Source organism: Rhinatrema bivittatum, chromosome 1 (genome assembly GCF_901001135.1).
Source record: "Rhinatrema bivittatum chromosome 1, aRhiBiv1.1, whole genome shotgun sequence".
Classification (NCBI taxonomy): domain Eukaryota; kingdom Metazoa; phylum Chordata; class Amphibia; order Gymnophiona; family Rhinatrematidae; genus Rhinatrema; species Rhinatrema bivittatum.
The window spans coordinates 116,833,697-116,848,857 of record NC_042615.1 but is presented as its reverse complement, the minus strand read 5'-3'; the positions used below and the strand labels follow the sequence as shown (position 1 = coordinate 116,848,857).

Genomic DNA, 15,161 nt, shown 5'->3' with positions numbered 1-15,161 from the left:
TTGCTTTTGAGAATTAGTGAACACCTTCTACCTTGTAAAAGAGCTGTAGTTACTATTTTAAAGTACTATATATTAAGCCTGTGTACGCATGGTGATCAAAGGTTCTGTGACTGGCACATTCATGGCCATTGTTTAACCAGAAAACAAACATTACAAATTTAATTTATGGTATGATGCCACCCAGCTACAGTGAATTTGCTAGCTCAGAAACCATTCTTAGCACTACATGTATTTTGCTACAACAGCAGATATGTTAAAAAAGTGTTCCTAGCTTTAATATTTGAGGTCTCATAAGCATGGGAAGAACAGGTTATAGTCATAGAAGTGATCACAGTCAACCCATACAGCAGCAATCTCCTACATGGATTCAGAAAGTATTCACACCCCTTCACTTTTTCCACATTATGTTGCAGCCTTATTCTAAAATGGAAAATGGGCATAGATTGAGGGGGGAATGTCTAATACTCCATAATGACAAAGTGAAATCAGGTTTGTAGAAATTTGTACAAAATTAATATAAAATTAAACAGCATATTTATATAAGGATTTTGATCCTTTGCTCACTACTTTGTTGAGGCACCTTTTGCAGGGATTATAGCCTCAAATTCTGTTGGGTATGCTGCTACAGTCTTGGCACACCTGGATTTGGAGATTTTCTCCCATTCTTCTCCGCAGGTCCTTAAGCTCTGTCAGATTGGATGGGGAGTGTTGATACACAGCTATTTTGAGGCCTCTTCAAAGATGTTCAAGTCCAGGCTCTAGCTAAGTCACTCAAGGACATTCACAGACTTGGCCTGAAGCCACTCCTGCATTGTCCTGGCTGTGTGAGTAGGGTTACAGTCCTGTTAGAAGGTGAATCTTTGCCCCACTGAGTTAGAGTGTGCTCTGGAGCAGGTTTTCATCAAGGATCTCTGTTCATCTTTAACTCGATCCTGACTAGTCTCCTAATTCCTGCGGTTAAAAAACATGCCCACAGCATGATGCTGCCCCTTCCATGCTTCACCGTCGGGATGGTATTTGCTAGGTGCTGAACTGTGCCTGCTTGCCTCCAGCTAAGAGAAGCTTTGCATTCAGGCCAAAGAGTTCAATCTTGGTTTCAGCAGAGAATCTTTTTCCCATGCTCAGAGTCCTTAAAGGGCCTTTTGACAAACTCCACGTAGGTTGTCCTGTGCCTTTTACTGAGGAGTGGTTTCCTTCTGGCCACTCTACCATAATGGCCTGACTGATAGAGTTACTGTAAAGCTGGTTATCCTTCTGGAAGGTTCTCCCATCTCCACAGTAGAACTCAGAAGCTCTGTCTGAATGACCATCATGTTCCTTGTTACCTCCTGAATGAGGCCCTTCCCCCCCACTCGCTGAGTTGGGTGGAGGGCGAGCTGGAGGAAGAGTCGTGCCTGTTCCATTTAAGAATGATGCAGGCCACTGGCTTTTGTACCCTCCCCCAGATCTGTTCCTAGACACAAACTGGGATACAGCCAATTCCTTCAATTTCATGGCTTTGATTTTACTAACCTGCACTGTTAACCGTGGGACCTTAGACAGGTGTGTGCCTTTCCCAATCCTGTCCAATCAATTGCATTTACTACAGGTGGACTCCATGTTGGAAAATCATCTCAAGGGTGATCAGTGGAAACAGGATGCACCTGAGCTTAACTAAATATCATAGCAGAGTGACCACTTGTATAAATGCTATATTTCAGTTTTCAATTTTAAATTAATTTGCAAAGTTTTCTACACACTTGAATTCACTGTTATTATGGGGTATTGTAAGTAGATTGAGGAGAGAAAAATGCATATTATCCATTTTAGAATAAGGCTATAACATGACATGGAAAAAGTGAAGGGCTCTGAATACACTGCATGTACTACATGTTCCTGCTACAGTAATTGTTTAAAATTAAGAATGTTACACAATAATATTCATCACAGTAATTTTTATGAAAGAAAAGGAACTGGAACACCTGAGAGAAGGTTTAAAAAATGGTAAAGTATCACAAAATGCATTAGGGTGATTATATGATATGTTCAGAAATAGAGGAAGCTTCTTCTAGAAGAAACAAGAGTTCAGCCTAATATAGGCTAGGATTTCACTTGGCAGTGGTACTGTGGTTGTTGTTATAAAAACTTATGGCCACAACTTCACACACATGTGCTAAAAGGCAAACTCCTTTAAAAATAGCCAGTCTTTCAGCATGCTTTTCACAACTGGCACTTGAGGTTCTGTGCAGATATTTCAGAAATGGTAAGAAACATGCTGTACCATCTCCATTGAAAAAAGTGGTACTGAAGAATACTGTTCGCTTGGTAGTGGACATTACGATCCCAGTGGCTACTGTTGCTCTATTCAGTTGCCATGTGTACAAGTCATCCAGCCAAACGAGTGGTAGAGAGGAGCCCCACCTACACTAAAGAGGGGCTACTTCTTAACTAGGATGACATTTATCCATCAATGTAAGAAACTTGAGTATGTGTCCTACTGCTTGATGATGCATCTTTACATTCAGAGATACTTTTTCTCCTTAATCCAAGGATGAGTCAGGTACAAGGAAATGCCATTTAGAGTCCATATATGCCATGGGGTGATTTTTACATTTAAAGCACCAAACTTAAGGATCCAGTCTTATCCTTTTGCCTGCCTGAGCAGCTGCTTGACCGCCTGCTCTCTTCTGTACAGACACAGCCTCCCTCAGCAGAACACAGCTCCTACCATCAGAGGATAAGGCCTGTACTTGAGTAGATTTCACTTTGGCAAGGAATTTAGCACACTCCAGAAATCCACATGACCATGCCAGGTGTTCAGCTGTCTGTCCATTGTTGTTACATATGCTAAGAAAGAAGAGAGAAAAGTTAAGGCTGAAAAAGCAGGTAACCTACCTACCACAGTCATGCCTTGGTTTCACCCTTCACAGATGGAGACTAGGACCTATAGCACAAGCCTTTCAATTCAATTTAGCCACAGTGCAGCCATTATTTCAGGTCTGTTTAGCAGCTAATTATTAATGGATCTGGCATTTTGTCATTCATATGTCCCACCAGGAGATACTAGTATTGACAGTGTGCCATAGTAAAGACAAAGGGGGAGGGAGGTTAATACTATATTTTATCTTTTGTTACCTTATAAAAGGTCCCCTTGTACATTTACCGCTGTTATTTTGTTCTACCCTTTGCTCCCCTGTTTACTGTATCTCAAGTTCTCTGTAAACTAATATGATGTACCCACAAATACCAGTATAGAAAAGCTTTTAAATAAATATCAAGTTGTCCACTTTCCAGCTTACTGATCTAGATAGCTTGTCCCAAATTTGCAGGGGGATAAACATTGCGCTGAATACATTCACCTATAGTTATCTGGCTACATGTGTGTATATATATAACTGGATAGCTTTAAAACCTAGCCAGCTATATTTTAATATAACAGTTTAGGTTTAAAGTTATCACTTAACTGGTAGCTTGAATATATCCGGTTCCTCTGCACTTACAGGCAGATACAGTACAGTGCACTCCGGCAGAGCACACTGTTAACCCGCGTTGGACGCACGTTTGACGTGCTAGCTTTATCCCTTATTTAGTAAGGGGTAATAGCACATCAAACACGTGTCCAACCCCCCCCCCCCCCCCACCCGAAACTAATAGCACCCGCAACACGCAAATGCATGTTGATAGCCCTAGTAGTTATTCCCATGTGATTCACTAAGTAAAAGGTGCAGCCAAGCTGCACATTTTACTTTCAGAAATTAGCACCTACCCAAAGGAAGGTGTTAATTTCTGCTGGCACCGGGACGTGCATAGCAAAGCAGAAAAAACTGCTTGTCTGTGCACCCTCTGACTTAATATCATGGCAATATGAAGTCTGAGGTCCCAAAAGTAAAAAATTTAAGATAAAATTTAAAATCAGCCTGCAGCTTGAAAACCAGATGCTCAATTTTGCTGGCATCCGGTTTCTGAACCTGTGGCTGTCAGCGGGTCAGAGAACAGATGCCGACAAAATTGAGCGTCTGCTGTCAAACTCGCTGACAGCTGCCACTCCTTTTACTGCAGGCCCCAATTAGCATATTTTTATTTACTGGATCACACACACAGGACACTGGCCTGTGCTCGTGCCGGGAGAGCAGGCGCTCGCCTGCTCTTCTTTCTGTATTGGCCTGTTAGGCAGGCCAATCTATGCCACTGGGTTATGATCTCCTACCAGCAGATGAAGACAGAGTAAAGCTGACTTGCTGACGTATGGCCCTACCCACAGCCTGCCAGTATTCTCTAATCTCCAGCAGATGTTTGACCTACATTTTCCTTGTGGGGACTGCTTTTGGTTTAAAAAAAAAAAAGGAGAGAAGAGAAGATTTAAACACACTGCTTAAGCTCCTGGGGTGATACCTGTTCGGTCCCTCTTAGTTGAGCACTATCTGGAAGCCTGACCAGGCATAGACAAAAAAAAAAAAGGCCAAGGGAGTGCTCGTCTGTGAAGGCTTGTGCCTTCTCTCCCCATAGCTAGTGCCCAGATCATGCTATCAGGCAGGAGGCTGAGCTCAAGTAAAAAAAAAAAAAAAAAAAAAGTCAAGTGAGCTTTTAGGCCCCCTCTTTTCTTTACTAGGTCTTCCTTTCCCTCTGTCTTTTATCCCCTTTTCCATCTCACTTTTCTGGGGAGTTAAGAGTGGAAGTGGCTCATGCTTGGCTGGTTGAGTAGCTTTTGGTTAGGCCCTGCTTCTCAGGCTTGGTTCAGTCATCCATGTGGCAGGCTGCAGTGGCGGTTTTTATCCCTGCGTGCTTAGGCATGTGCACACAAGACCATGGCCTACATTTGTGTGCTTATTTGCGCAGGTACACCCGGATGCAGTTGATGTGCGCACAGGAGGCCACCTAGAACCAAGTTCAGGAAAACTATGGCGCCAGGGACAAACTAAAAAAAGGTCTAAGTGCCTTGCTATCTGTGAGGCTTATGTGTAAGGGCAATCCAGCCATTGCTTTATCTGTTTAGGTGCTCAAGGCAATTTGGCTACTACAGATTTTGTCTACGTTGGGACATCCCCTCAGCCTATGGTGGCTCCAGAGGGAGTGGGGCTGGAGATAACACAGCGTGCTGTTCCCCTTCCTTTTGTTCCTGATGGCAGAGTGCCTACAGCCACACCATCCTCAGTGCACCAGATCTGAGAAGCTAAGCAGTGATTGGCATCACTGGTTGAGGAGTTGGAAAGTGCCAGATTTGAGTCTATGGGCCTTGCTATGGATCCCTTCTGGGTGGAATTTTTCCACAGCCTGCAGCTTTCGCAGGGTGTCCAACAGAGGTAAAGCACCTTACTAGAAAGGGATCATGTTCTCTGGCCTTCCACTGCAAGCAGAAGTCGCAGGGAGGCTATCCCAGGAGATTTTCAGGGGGATGTGGATCATATGATGGATTTTACCAATGGGGACTTCGCTTTCTCATCTCTGGAAGAGGGAGAAATTCCATCTAATTTGGAGCCACATTAGACTCTACTCTGGTTTTTTCACAAAGGCAAGTGAGTCTGTTGACTCAGATCCTGAAGATGCAAAGCAGCCTGTTTTTCCCCTCCTGAATCCAATTCAAGAGTTAATTGACCTTGAGTGGAATGCCCTGGAGGCAAGGTTTAAAAAGGGGGCTGTGCTCTGGCAGGTTTGTACCCCTTGGATCTGAAGGCAAGGGAACAATTGTGATTCCCAAAAGTGGATGCTTTGGTATGTGCTGTTCTCACAGGACAAGCAGGATGGAAGTCCTCACATATGGGTGACATCACAGAATGGAGCCCAATCACAGAACACTTTTGTCAAAGTTTCTAGAACTTTGACTGGCACCTACTGGGCATGCCCAGCATGGCACTAAACCTGCAGCCAGCAGGGGGTCCCTCTTCAGTCTTTTTTCCACGCAGCAGTAGCCATGAGGGTTAAGTAGCTCCACAGAGATTCTTGACAGGAATTTTCCTCACAGAATTACAAAAAAAAAACAAAAAAAAAACCAACTTCATACCCCACAGGGGTCCCTCCTTTGACTTTTTGACTCTGCGGTACTCCGGTAAATTTTTTACCCGGTTTCGATCAATTCCTGTAGAGTTTGGCCCTCGCCGCCTACTGGCCATCGACCGTACTGCGGCTAAATTTTTCAAAGGCCATGGTGTTGGGGTTCTGTCTGTGCCCGGACTTTACTCGCACCATTGTCCATTACAGATGTGCATAAAGTCTGTGTAATGTGTCTCGGGTGCGAGCATGATGTCCTGACTTGCACCAAATGTGCCTTAATGACACCAAAAGGTTGCAAGGCCAGAATGGAGAAAATGGAACTTCTCTTCCATTCTCAAACTCAGACGCCGTCTATTGCATCTATGTCGTCTGAACTGGCACCGTCCACTTTGCACCAGTATCAGCCACTGGCCGGTGACAGTCTGGTGTTGATGACTTCTCAGCCTTCGACTACCTCTACTCCCCCCTCAGGACCGAGGGGGATCGTAGAGAGAAACATTGGCATCGACACCGCAAGTCTCGGACCATCAAGGATGGAAAATCTTCGACCTCGCCATTGTCTGAGCCACCACTGAAGAAACCCCATCCAGAAAAGGCACCGACCTGTTCTGCGACCGGGTCACCGAGGCAACCCTCACCCGGATGGGTATTGGGAGCCGCAACTCCGCCTTCAACGGTGGTCCTTCTGGCTATGCCTCTGCCTCCTTCCCTTCCAGAGCCGGGGCTGCTTGCTCCAGGTCTCTGTGAAGAACTGGACTGGATGGTTCAGGAGGCCATGTTTTATTTTATTTTTCAGCACTTCCTGTAGCATTTAATTACGACAAGTGGACCCCTGCTGGCTGCAGGGTTAGTGCCATGCTGGGCATGCCCAGTAGGTGCCAGTCAAAGTTCTAGAAACTTTGACAAAAGTGTTCTGTGATGGGGCTCTATCCTGTGATGTCACCCATATGTGAGGACTAACATCCTGCTGTCCTGTGAGAACACCTGTTACAGGTAAGCAACATTTGCTTTACCAAGCAACCCACCATCCTGGCTGAAGGAGGGGCAGCTCTAAAGTATGTTCAGGATAGGAGTACCGAGGCCATCCTCAAACATGCCTTTTAAACCTTGCTACTGACTGGTGGCTGAGGCTGGTTTGCATCTCTCTCAGAAGACCCAAGAAGCATGGATAGACCCGGGAGCTGCATTCTTGGTCGATGCAGACTGACTTGGTGCAGATGGTTGCTAGAGGGGTGGCTTCCGTGATAGCTGCTAGGCGCGTGTTGTGGCTGTGAAACTGAGTCAGTATACCAAGTTCAATTTCACAAGGTGACCCTTTAAGGGTTCTCTTTTATGCGGGAGTTTGAGAAGATGGTGTATAGCAAGGGGCGAATCCCAAGGTTCCCCAATTTGCTGATAGAAAAGAAAGGGGTGTCTATTTCACTCTTAAAGAGGAGCATCTACTCCAAATTCGACCCTTCAGAAGATCAGTCCTTTCAACCTAAGAAGCTTCATGAGGATGTAGGCTCTGGATCCAGAGAATCTCTTCACAATGAAGGTGTGGGGGCTAACCTACTGAATCAGAAGTTAGGCAGGTTTCTTATCAAAGGTGGGTACAGATTATCATGGACCATTGATTCCTGGAGGTGGTAAGGGACGGCTGATGTCAGGGCAGAGCTATGTCAGTGACAGAGTCTGCTTTATTCAGTCTCCATCTGCTGGTAGGCATGCATAACCCACTGGTATAGATTAGCCTGCCTTCCTTAGAAGAAACAAAACTCAGGTAAGTAGTAGTTTCTCCTTAACTGGCAGTAAAAAAAAAAAAAAAAAATTTGATTAGCCTTTAGGCCTGATCATGCAGTGACACTCCTGAAAACACTTACAAATAACTGAAGCTGTATCATTTGACTTCCCTGCCCACCCCATTTTAAAAAAAAAAACCTAATCCACTCTTTTCCCCACCTATCCATAACCTCTAGTTGATAGACTGGACCCCCTTCCACAACCTGGCTGGGAGCAGTAGTCCCTTATTTGCTCTGTGCTTCTAGCGCAGGATGCTGGGCTTGATGGACCCTTGGTCTAATTGAGCATGGCGATTTATGTTCTTATGCACGGTCAGTAACACTGGAAATATAGAATCAGTGTTAATACCCTACACGTCCAGTATTGTCAGAGTAATGTCAGAAGTAGGTAAGAGAAGACTGGTCCCGGCCAGGGTTAGGAGATCAGAGTGAGGAACTGTGTACTCTGTAAGGGTCTGGGATGTTGCCGGGGTGGGTGAGAGAAGAACAGTGGTTCAGCTGTTTTTTTTACATTACAAAAAAAAAAAAATCAGGAGGGGGGAGATTCTGACCTTGAGGTGTTAACCCCCACTGCTTTACTTATTTTAAGTGAGGAAAGGAAATGGTGATACAGCCCCATCTAAGTGACCAATGCAATGAAAGCTCATAGAAAATGGTAACTTATACAAATTCCTTAATACAAGATAGGTCTGTATCTTGTATTAGGGCAGTTTCCTCCTACTCCCTTTTAAGGTTTATAGCTCAATCTGAATCAGGGCTGATGTAGTACAATGAGCCCTTCTTCGTTCACAATTACCTGGGGATTTTTTCCTCTAATCTCTTCTCCCACCCCCAAAAACGTATTTTAGTCCAATCATTGTGGCAACAGTCCTTGGCCAGTGACCATGTATCACTGCAATTCTAGGCTCTAAATGCAGCCAGCAGGTGTTACCACTGCACGATGACCAAAACTCCCACTCTCCAGAGGCTGTGAGCGCTCCCTTCATAGCATCCCTAGCCCTAGGTAACCCAGGGAGCAGAAAAAGCTGACCTAAGAATCCAGCCTTAGGCCTCCAAAGGATGTTTAATACTAGCCCCATCACTGCTTCAAAATATGAAAAATAAATCCTGCACAGCTGAAGCTTCACCCTTGAACACCTAGCACAACTTCATTTTCATATTTATGTTGCAGATTTCTTCTGTAACACCATGCTGCCTTTGAAGTTTGTACTTGTTAAAAATATGTAATTTGGCCAAGTCTTAAAATTTGCCTTCAAATTGTTCCAGTTAAATTTCTACTTACTTGAGGTTAGCATCACCAGCAACAAGCAAACTAAGACACTCCAAGCTCCCACTTTTGGCTGCTTTATGAACTGGAGTTTCTCCAAAACAGTCCTTGAAAAAGAAAAAAAAACCAAACATTCATTTCCATGGGTACAGTACAGCTCCTTGCACAAAATGAAAACAGTTACTGCAGGCTGTAAGGAATGATTGAGATTAGATGGCCGAAGACAGCTTTGGTGACGTCCATTCTTCCAAAGCTAGTTCATGTTACTTAAGCTGGCACCAGAGTGCCATCTACAACATGATTTGTTTTACCTGGTACACACAGCAGCCATACATTTATTTATTAGATTTTATATACCACGGTTCCTGTATGAGATACATACATTTATCCCAGCAAGATTACTGCACCTGTTTCCCCCATCAGCAAGGCCAATACTGCAGTGAATGTCCTTAAGTACTCAACATTTATCCCCATACACACAAAACCCTTTAGTGCATCAGGGCCATCAAGGTAGGTTCCTTCTTGAACTGAGACACTTAAGTGTGAGTACGGGAGTCAGCATTTTTAGATTAGATGTTGATCAGTGAAAGGTATCAGTAAACAGTTTGCTCCAGGACCAAGAGTTCTGCATATTTCTGACTCACAGCAACAAGGCATAGGTGAACAATGTCCTCTACAAGATAATATATACATAAGGGCTATGTTCTTTTATTTTTAATTGCATTTTCTTTTTTTTTTACATGTTCTTGCCTCACAATGAGCCACAAACTGTCAGGAAACTCATTAGTTTGCTGGTTCACAGAATGCTACCTCAACACCACAAAAACATTTCTCAGGGAGAGAGTGGGAGGATCAATAGCTGGTGAGAGGCCCTGCCAGACCATCCCTCCTACTCAGAGCCCAGGAGTTTAAAGTTGGCGCACCCCTTCTGGCAGTTTTTTATTCTTCCCAAGTTTTTACCATTGAGTGGTAATAGGCAATTCCTACGGCGTATGCACTCATGTTAAGGTGTGGGCAACCAAGGAATTAAATTATGGATAAGGACAGTGCTTCTGCTAGTGAAGCAATGTATTTTGCAGTGCTTAATGACTGAAGACAACCTCCCCCCATGCTCATACACTGGAGAAAGCAGATTCAAATGTGTATGCTTGAAAAGTATGTGAAGAAAACTGTTTTTCGGAAAAACAGTCTTACGTATTTCAGAACCATACAGTCACTATCTCAAAGTAGTGAAGCATGATCCTGAATGATTATTAGTCTGAGAGCAGAACACTTTTTTTTTTTTTTTAAACAGACATGCACTGGTCACGTGTTACAGAGGAGAGGGCTGGGGAGCTATTATATACAGGGTTTAGTTTTGTTTTTTGCTGGGCACTAGAAAGCCTGTCAGTGTCTCAGCTCTTGGTTATATACTGAATCTGAAAAATTTAACACAAATAAGATTTGAACAAACTGTGAAAGTAACAGACAAATCAAAATTAAAATAGATCTATTAGAAATCTTATAGAAACAAATTAGATCACAGATTAGGATAAATTACTAGTCAGTTGTATCAAGTACTGCTTTGTAATAGGAAAGGAAGCGATAGCAAGTGATTTAGGTCATTTGTCTTGTCTGCAAATAGAATACTTTAGGTAAACGTCTTTTGAGCTTGATTGGTAGCATCATATTTGTGGTAGTAATTTCTAGTTGCTCTGGTTTACATTTAAACCCTAAGCAACAATCTCTACAAAGAGACCAATACATAAACTACACATTTCAGATATTTTGTAGTCTGAAAGAACAAGTCACTTTATACTTCTAAGCAACAAGTAAGCAAACAAGCAAAGATTCCAAATATGGCGGTAGAAGTTAGTTTCTACAGGCTAGCTAGTTTTACTTGCAGGACAGTTGAAGAATAGACAGAATTTTGGTAGGTCTCTTCTTTTAACAGGTACCAGAAGTACTCAACATTTGAAGAATAGCCATTAAACATTGTATTGCTGCAATGTTGGCCAGCTGCAGGATAGCCTCACACCCTGCCCTACTTTTGCTGGGTCATCACAAATTGCAATAGCAGGGAGGATGCCATAGGTACGTGCACCCACAGCCATCCTCCGTATAAAGGCCCCGTGGTGGGAAAGCTCTTGCATAGCACTTCTTGATTTATTTATTTATTTATAGGCTTTTATATACCGGAGTTCATGCACTAGTGCATACCACTTCGGTTTACACAGAACAAGGAACAGAAAATTACATCAGATTGAACAATTAAACAAATATACAATTACATCCAACGATTGGGTATAAATAACATGGCTAACTTAGTAGGAACTTAGAGTTTGAGGTAAAGGAGAGAAATAGTACCAAGTGGTAACAGAACAATGTTAATAGCTAAATAATAAATATAAATAGTAAATACAAATTCTTATAATAAATACAGGTGCTTACTGATGACATCAGTGGCTCGATTATTTGAGGCTCGAGTGCAAGCTGCTTTGCCTCAGCAACAGGTCCCCTACTTTGTCTGCAGTGTATGCTGCTCTTGTGTTGTCTTGTCTTTGTGTTTGTTCTGTCATGCCTCTTTGCCCTGGTTTTCACCTGCCCTGTCCATGCCTGTCTGCCCTGACTAGCCTCTCGGTGTCTTGGCCTGCTCTTCTCTTTGCCCTCTGCTGCAGACCCTGACCATTCTCTTGCTCAGTGTCTGCTTTGATCCTTGGACTAGACTTAAGTCTACTGGCCCCTGAAATCCAAAGACTCAACAAATGGGGAATAGGACTAGTACAAATGAAACTCCAGCTCCTGTCCCAGCAAAGGCGCGTCCGCTAGCTGTTAGTAGGGGCCTAATGAGTTTGTATACTTGGCTGCAACCACGCCACAGCCTAGGAGTTCAAATCCATGACAACTGCCAAAGCTGTCACTGCTGTTACCACTTCTGCTGTCCAAATAAATGTCCTGATCCACACAGGAACCAGTTCCATGTGAGTTATGTCTGCAGATAGATGAATAGAGAAGGTGGTGATACCAAGCATCATCAGGGAGAATGAGGGCTACACTGATGAAATGTTTACTGGGGTACCAAATTTAGAGCAAAGGTGAAGGTGAAACTGGACATGATAAATGTGCTCAGATTACTACAGCCACTAGACCCTACACCCTGACTCAGATTTCCCTTCAGATGAAGAACTTGGATGCAGCCCTGGAAGTAGAGGAGAAATAAGAATATCATCCTAGGATGAGGAACTAAAACCCCAAACTGGACTCAACCACTGCTCCTAAGAGGCAAAAGTGTTGGTGAGGAGTCTTGACAATGTACACTCCCCGCTGCCTGTCTCTTCTGCCGAGACTGGGGGGGGGGGGGGGGGGGGGAAGGGGAATCCCTACTAAACTTTTTTTTTTTTTTTTCCTTTTAGCTGAGCTCAGCGCTCCCAGTTGAGTACACAGTCTCAGGCTGCAGGGGGAGAGGGCAAGGACCTTCACTGCCATGCTTGGCTTCCTGTACCTGCTTGCCTTTCAGTTTTGTTTTGTTTTTTTTTATAGCTAACTCCATGCTGGCTAAAAAACAGCTACCAAACTAAGATGAGGGAAGGATCCAAAGAAATCACTGCAAGAAATCTCAACTGAAGGAGACCATAAGATTTCACCACAGGAGAGTAGGATAGTTTTCCTTTTTTCCTCCTTTAAAATTTAAGCAATCCTCATTAGGGAGATGTATGTCCAGTCCACCATCTGCTGGAGACAAAATTCTCTCAAGCTGATGTACGGTACAGGGTTACATCAGCTTTGCTCAGTCTCCCATCTGCTGGTAGAGGTGCATAACCCACTGGTTCTGGATCCTTGTCTGAATGTTAAGAAAATATATATTTTGAGGATCTGTAAAAATAAGAAAATTTATATTTCTGTAGTAAATAGTGGACCACACCATTTAAAAGCAAAAACTAGTGAGTTGTATTTTTAAATATGGCTGTACCAGAAGGATGCATAGTTTAAATCTGGTATGCATGCCCCAAGCCACCTTATCTTTTCTTGCACATTGCTTTAGAACAGAAGAGTTTAGAGATCATGAATCATGGTATCCATTTTTACACACACTTTGAGGTCCTGCCTTTGATGCCTTCCCTACAATGACAGGCCTTACAGCTGTTAGAGATCCAGTAGAGCTCAGCAAAATCGGTCTTCTGATCCTTGGCTGTTATTGCATAGCGGAAGAATTTGCCTTCCAAAACTTCTGTGCCTGTTTGGATCACAAAATAAAGAAGCTTGCAGGCTGAGGCTTCTGCTTGAATCTCATTTTGCTTTCATTTCCGTCTTGTTGACTTTTATTGCTCTAGCAGGATTAGAGACATTGCCCTTGTAGAATGCGGATAGCATCCCGTTAAAGAATCACATTTCTAGTCCCTAAACTTCCTTAGAGAAAGTATTAAAGAAAACTAGGTCTATGGTGAGAGGAAAGGATTTTTACCTGTTGATTGATGTCAGCCCCCGTCTGCAGTTGCCAAAGCAGGATAAAGGCTTGTCCCCCTCCGGCTGCCATGTGCGCAGGAGACTGACCGAAAGCATCACTGGGAGCGTTCACAGCTCCGCCTGCCTCCACCAGTCTGCTCAAACTATCAGGCTAAATACAAAAACACTGCATTATTTAAAGTCATGCAACTTTTAGGCTTTCATAACTGCTCAGCAAGCAGTTACTGCAACACTTTTTGACAATAACCATACATATTATATGTTTAAAAAAACACTCTCAGCTAAGAAAAGTAAAACGTCAATAATGTTTTATACGCATAATATCTATTTCGTGCTAACAATACCTCCGTCCGCTAACGAACGTTAAATACAGTAAACAATGATACCGTTCGTATAACAGTCTCACCTCCGAGCTGCAATCCAGCAGCAGCATTGTCAGCCGAGCTTTTTGCACAAATGCCCAGAGTAATCGCAGGAAGCTCTAGGGCGCTCGACCCGCCGTGCTATTGTAGGGGACTCACGCACATATCAGTTCTTCCTACCTCACCGATACTCAACCTAACACATTATGAACCAAACCGCCTCCGAAGCGGCGCTTTTATTGTAGCATGCACACGGAAACGCCCCGCCCACTGCCTGCCGGCCGCACGTACTCAAAACAACAGCACGTGGAGAATGAAACCGGAGGGGCGCGGCGCACTCTGAACTGAAGGGTGGGCGGTCCTGCGTTGCCGTCCTGCCCTCCGATGCTCCTTTAGCCCAGCTTGCTCTCCATTGGCCCGACGTCACGTCAGCACTGTCGCCTGGGAGGGGGGAGGGAGTGCGATCGTGCGGCTGTGCTAGCAGGCACGTCCACACAGCTGTGCGCGCGCAGCACTAGAAGGCTGCGCCTGCGCACGGCTGTGGTACGAGCCGGGAGAGGCTGTGGTGGGACAGGTGCTGCTGCACGTACTAGGAAATAAGAGAGCACGGGTGCTATGGCGGCTTTATGTCTGGGGCTCATTTTATAGAACTGGTCAGGTGGCTCTGAGGCTTGTGCACAGTTGCACAGGTGCTGTGTAACGTCCCACCTGTGGTTGCTTCTGCGGCCACTAGGAGATTGACACTTGGAAGTTAATTTTAATCTTTGAATGAATACTTGGCATTTTTTACTTCTGAATCTAAATTCCAGTGTATTGTGCTGTTTGTAATGTTTCTTTCATTTGAAAGCAGATGGCAAAACGCATCAGAAGAGGGTGGCAAAAAGCTAGGACTTATTTGATCTTATGGCCTGAAATCTCCAGACACTGTGTCACTTGGCAGGTCAACATTAGTGCTATAACTGCATATCTGGGAACTGAGGTTTTGACTCTGGGGGCAAATGCAATAAGACTGGCACTGAAAAAGGGTGCTCGGATTGAGTTCCCGTTTTCCTATGCACACACAGCCATGTCCCCTGGGCATCTGCTGCAGTATTTAAATGAGGAGTTGGGCAAAAAAGGATGTGGTAGAGAACAATTGTGCATCCATAGCACTTAAATGCATCGGGCGCCTACAATTGCAACAGGCGCACAATAGGAGCATCTGTTTTTATACTGCTTCTTCAGGCCAATTTCTGTGTTATTTTGCTGAGGTTGCTGAAGACGCCCAAAGCTAAGTGCCCCATGCTATGGGCATCTAAATTGTGTGGCCATAAGAATTTTTTTTTTTTTTTAAATCAAACC

The 15,161-nt window shown here is 44.0% G+C and overlaps 1 protein-coding gene across 1 annotated transcript; it reads right to left on the bottom strand.

Moving 5' to 3' along the window:
- Positions 1-140: 140 nt before the first annotated feature.
- On the bottom strand, positions 141-14,107 carry ANKRD37 (ankyrin repeat domain 37). The gene is made up of 4 exons (XM_029586930.1): positions 13,865-14,107; positions 13,457-13,609; positions 9,031-9,122; positions 141-2,826 (listed from the first exon to the last, which is right to left on the bottom strand). The coding sequence occupies exons 1-4, from the start codon at positions 13,889-13,891 to the stop codon at positions 2,607-2,609; spliced, it is 492 nt and encodes a 163-aa protein (XP_029442790.1). The 5' UTR covers positions 13,892-14,107; the 3' UTR covers positions 141-2,606.
- Between the last annotated feature and the right edge of the window lie 1,054 nt (positions 14,108-15,161).